General features: G+C 41.4%; 2 protein-coding genes across 6 annotated transcripts in view; both read right to left on the bottom strand.

Moving 5' to 3' along the window:
- The window catches only part of LOC109538483 (protein sprint), a 130,383-nt gene that overhangs the window by 89,200 nt on the left and 36,841 nt on the right, over positions 1-4,342 (bottom strand). The gene's annotated exons all lie outside the window — the stretch shown is intronic.
- On the bottom strand, positions 1,655-3,510 carry LOC109538460 (transient receptor potential channel pyrexia). Its single transcript, XM_048670479.1, has one exon. The coding sequence runs from the start codon at positions 3,245-3,247 to the stop codon at positions 1,865-1,867; it is 1,383 nt and encodes a 460-aa protein (XP_048526436.1). The 5' UTR covers positions 3,248-3,510; the 3' UTR covers positions 1,655-1,864.

The raw sequence follows: 4,342 nt of genomic DNA, 5'->3' as shown, positions 1-4,342 counted from the left end.
TTTACATTATGTTAGCTCTTCCTCGTTTTACCGTCTATTTTAAGCATATAGAACGTCTTCCAATCACCAAAATTAATTGATTTTTTAGTTTTTTAGTCAAGTAATGCTGAACGCCAAAAACGATTTCGTGCTAAAAAAGGAGCATTAAGTAATAGATCAACTCAAAGAAGCTTTCATCAACCACGAACTACTGCTGAACGTCAAAGATTATACAAAGCAAATAAGAAATTACGACTAAAAAATACAGAAACTCAAGAAGAAGAGTTTACACAAACCCAAGCAGAGCAATATGTACAACATCTCGTTAAAGAATGTTAAATGTTGCAAATAAAAGATATTTTACATTCAAAAGGAAATTAAATTAAATTTTACCATTTTTCTTCCTTTACTTTCTATTCAAAAACGCTCTATTTTGTAGAGTTTCACTTAAAAATAGTGACGATCTGGAGGACTTTTACGCGAAAAATTACAAGATAAATTTATAGCTTTGTGAAAAATATACAAAAACTTTTTTCAGTGTCTAATTCGAGACAAAAACGAAAATAAATTCCTCCCCTTTTCCCCGAAAACCATTGAGGTTTTCTCCAAAACCGATCACACAACTAAAAGTTTCTAATCGCAAACGCAAAAAAAAACATTTTTTCTGATGATTTTCTTCGTTTCTGATAATAATGGGGTCGTTTCAGCCAAAAATGTCAAAATCAATTTTGCTAGAAAATTGTATCTCATTCATCGCTTTGCTGGAAATTTTCGAAAACCCTTTTCAGCTTCGAATTTGACACAAAAACCAAATAATTATTCAGTTTTTTACCGAAAAAACGATCAGAGCAAAAGTTTACAAAAAATTATTTGGAAAATTCACCGCCCTCACCGCTTTGAAGATTTTTAAAGTTCCTTTAAATTTTTAGGCCATTCCAGTTTCAACAAAGTTGCTATTAAGCAATTCTTTCTACTCAAAAACCGCATTATTATTTAGTTAAAAATAAATTTTCAGGTATTTTCTGTGAAAAACTATAAGATACATTTTATTGAAACACTCGCCTTCTTAACCGCTTTGCAAAAATGTTTGGACAACTTTTTGCAGCTTCGAATTATGCACAAAACCCTAATAACCATTTGGAGGCCTTTTTCCAAAAATATCATTTATTCGAAAAACTCTTGAAAACTGGAGTTCCTTCACTTTTAGGTCAAAATTTCTAAACAACACTGTCTCTAAACAGAAAACCCGCGTTTTTCCTAACGTTTTCCTGTAAAATACTGGCAAACTGATTCTTTTATGCAAAAAATTAAGAGATCGATTTCACAAGAAAACTCGTCGACTTGCAGTTCAACGTTGCAACGCAGTTCTGTTGCTGGGAAAATCTAGATGACTTTTTTTTAGTTGTTTGAACAAAGTAGTAAAACGTTACTCAGAAGAAATATCAATGACCCTTTTTTAGATGTGAACCTTTAATAAATCACTTATAACTCATGAACCGATGAGTTAATTCAGAGAGCAGCAACAACTCGGTATAGTTGCCAATATGCGTGAAGTTATGACCGAGATATTAGCGGTAATGTGCGGAAAAGTCACTCAAAATTACCTCAAAAGGATGGAGACCCGTAGGAGGTCCCGTGGAGGACATGTAAATGATATTGTTTTTCACGTGTAATGGTCAGGTTTAATGTTTAAACTGGAAGAAAACTTTCGTCCCCATCTGAATATTTTCTTTGCTGTTTTGTACTTTGCTTCCCAAGCATAAAATGTTTGAAAAAACCGGGTATTTTTCTTTGAAATGTACAGATGGTGCGCAAATTTTGCCCATCAGTGTAGTCAAATCGTGCAATACATACTCAAGTGCAACTAAACTCTAAAAGTAACAAGCTAATGCGCCGGCAAAAAAGAGTGGCTGCTCTTAATGAGCTGCTTGACCTCAGCCAACTCCTGCAGCAAACTCCCAATCTGGTCGGTTTGCTGGTCGACTTTAATCAGCAACGCGTTGAAACAGGCGTCTTTGTGCCTCGATTGCTCCAGCCTGTGCTGCTTCAAGCTGCCACTCACCGCCCTCCTCCAAGGCCCGCCTGCACTCCTACTGAAGATGTTGATCCTCTCCGTGTCTCGCTTCTTGGCCAAATCGTAGGCCGCCTGGATGACTTCCTTGGGGATTGGAGTGTCCATCGGATCCAGAGGTTTCACCCTTAACACTGGCACGTAGGGTTTAGGTACCACTCGAAGCAAGGCCATGATGCTCCTAGCAAAGCGCCCGCGCTTGTAGTGGGACATTTCGATGTAGGAGCACATTTTCGCCTGGCGCACCAGCCTGGATAGATCCGCGTTCTTCTGCAGGCCCTGGATGTCATGGACGGCGATCCCAACCAGAAGATTCATCAGGATGATGGTGATAAAGAGCAGGAAGAAGGTGTAGGCGATCTGCGAGCTGATCATCGCAAAGTCTGAGGAGTTATCGCGGCTGGAGTATTCCAGGAGGAGGTCGTAGTTCATGTCCCCAGTCATCATAACCAGGGCGGAGATAATGCCGGTGAAGGGATTGTGGAACGCCGCCGAATTGGGGAAGATTATGCAAAATCCTATGGTAAACCCGACCAGAAACGGGAAAAAGACCAGGAGCAACTTTTGAAATTCGCTCTGGACCTTCTGGAACATCTCCACATAGGGACCGAAAACGGGCAGTTGCCCCAGCAAATACATTATGTTAGTCCAGGAGCACATGACGGCAAAAGCCCCTGCGTGGACCTGCCAACTCTCCACTCGGCCAGTGTAAACAAAGGAGATGATAAACACGTAGATGATACCGGTCCACTCCAGAACGTTGCCCCAATTGGTGCAGTACTGCTTTAGAGAGGGGTACCCATGGAACCCATACACTTTCCTGTAGGCCAAGGAGAGGGTGAAGTAGAGCAGGATGTACCATTGGGTTTGCAAGCTCAAAGGGCCCGAGCGAAGGAAGGCGTTCAAATAGGAGCGATTGGAGCAGTGGACTGTGGTGTTCGCTAGGCGAGGATCGTGGATTTTGCGGTCGCAATCGTACGCCAACGAGGTCAAGACGTAGAAGAGCAAAATTAGACTGAACACCAAGGAGTTGTAGATCATGCCATAATAACACCGGCGCATCCGAGCCCACGTTACATACAAGAAGGCCGTAATGTAGGGGTGCAACAGCATCTCTTTATGTCCGGCATCGATGAACGCGTTCAATATCGTATACTCGTTCGGATGGTGAAACCCATTCTTGAAGTCAAAGCACATCTCCACCTCATTAAGAGCAACCGACTGGCTCGTTAAGTTGATGTACTCGGTCAGTTTGTCCTTGATAGCCTCAAAAGCAGTGGGAGTTTTCTTGGCAATCAGGGAAAAGGCCGAGATCCCCGAGTTGGACTTGAGCGAGTAGTCAGCGCCGTTGCTGATCAAAATGCTGGCGCAATTGGACAGCTCGTTCAACGCAGCAATGTGCAGAGGCGTAAAGCCATGCTGGTCTTGAACGTTCACAAGGGCCCCACATCTGAAACATCATCATTCATCAGACTGTGAAGCCGTGGTCCATGGGAATTTCTTCCTGACGTTTCGTCCACAACTGCGCTGGACATTATCAAAGGCGAGGAGGCAGTGGGCGAAGTGGTCTCCCGTGCTTACCGACTAAGACTGGTTCAAATACTTGATGTTTTAAACAGACGTAGCCATTCAAGGCTTTTTGTCTTTACTGGAAGCCTGCAACTTCCGTGCCGTATAGCGTGAATAAATAAATAATAATGATACGAGTATTACCCGATACTAACCAGAGAGGCCATTGAGATATTTAAACATCACAACAATTTAAATAGTAAAGAAGAGGTAACGGCCCTTAATCCAGATTGGAAACGCGTTTTGCGGCAAACAGCGTGTGCGCCAAAACATTTGAAGCCCCGCCCACTCCCCACGCATGAGCACAGGGCCGCGCCGCATAAATACGACAGGGGATCCAGTAGTTGAACCAGTCTTAGTAGTAGACACAGTGGAGATAGAAAAAATGAATTACTCGAACAGGAACATTTACGAAAGGCTCTCGCAGAAAGTACTAAGTAACTCTTGGTCTCTCTTGAGAATTCTCCTGGACCGGTTATCACATACTCAGTTACTATAAATTCAAATTTAAAATTAGAAACTTACTTATTTGAACAGCAAATTTTCTTGCAGGTTGACAAATTTAAATCTCCATTTGTTTTGAACGACATCAACATTTCATCTAGTTTAATAGAAGAAATTAATAATGTAACAGTTAACAAAAGTGACGAGTCAACTATTAAACAAAACCAAACGTACCAACGCAGCATAAATCACATTTGTAACATTTAAAAAAATTTGAAT

This window comes from Dendroctonus ponderosae, unplaced genomic scaffold (assembly GCF_020466585.1).
Source record: "Dendroctonus ponderosae isolate FM_Combo_2020 unplaced genomic scaffold, Dpon_F_20191213v2 Dpon_F_20191213_1, whole genome shotgun sequence".
Classification (NCBI taxonomy): domain Eukaryota; kingdom Metazoa; phylum Arthropoda; class Insecta; order Coleoptera; family Curculionidae; genus Dendroctonus; species Dendroctonus ponderosae.
The sequence above is the reverse complement of the archived record's forward strand: the minus strand, read 5'-3'. Positions and strand labels throughout refer to the sequence as shown.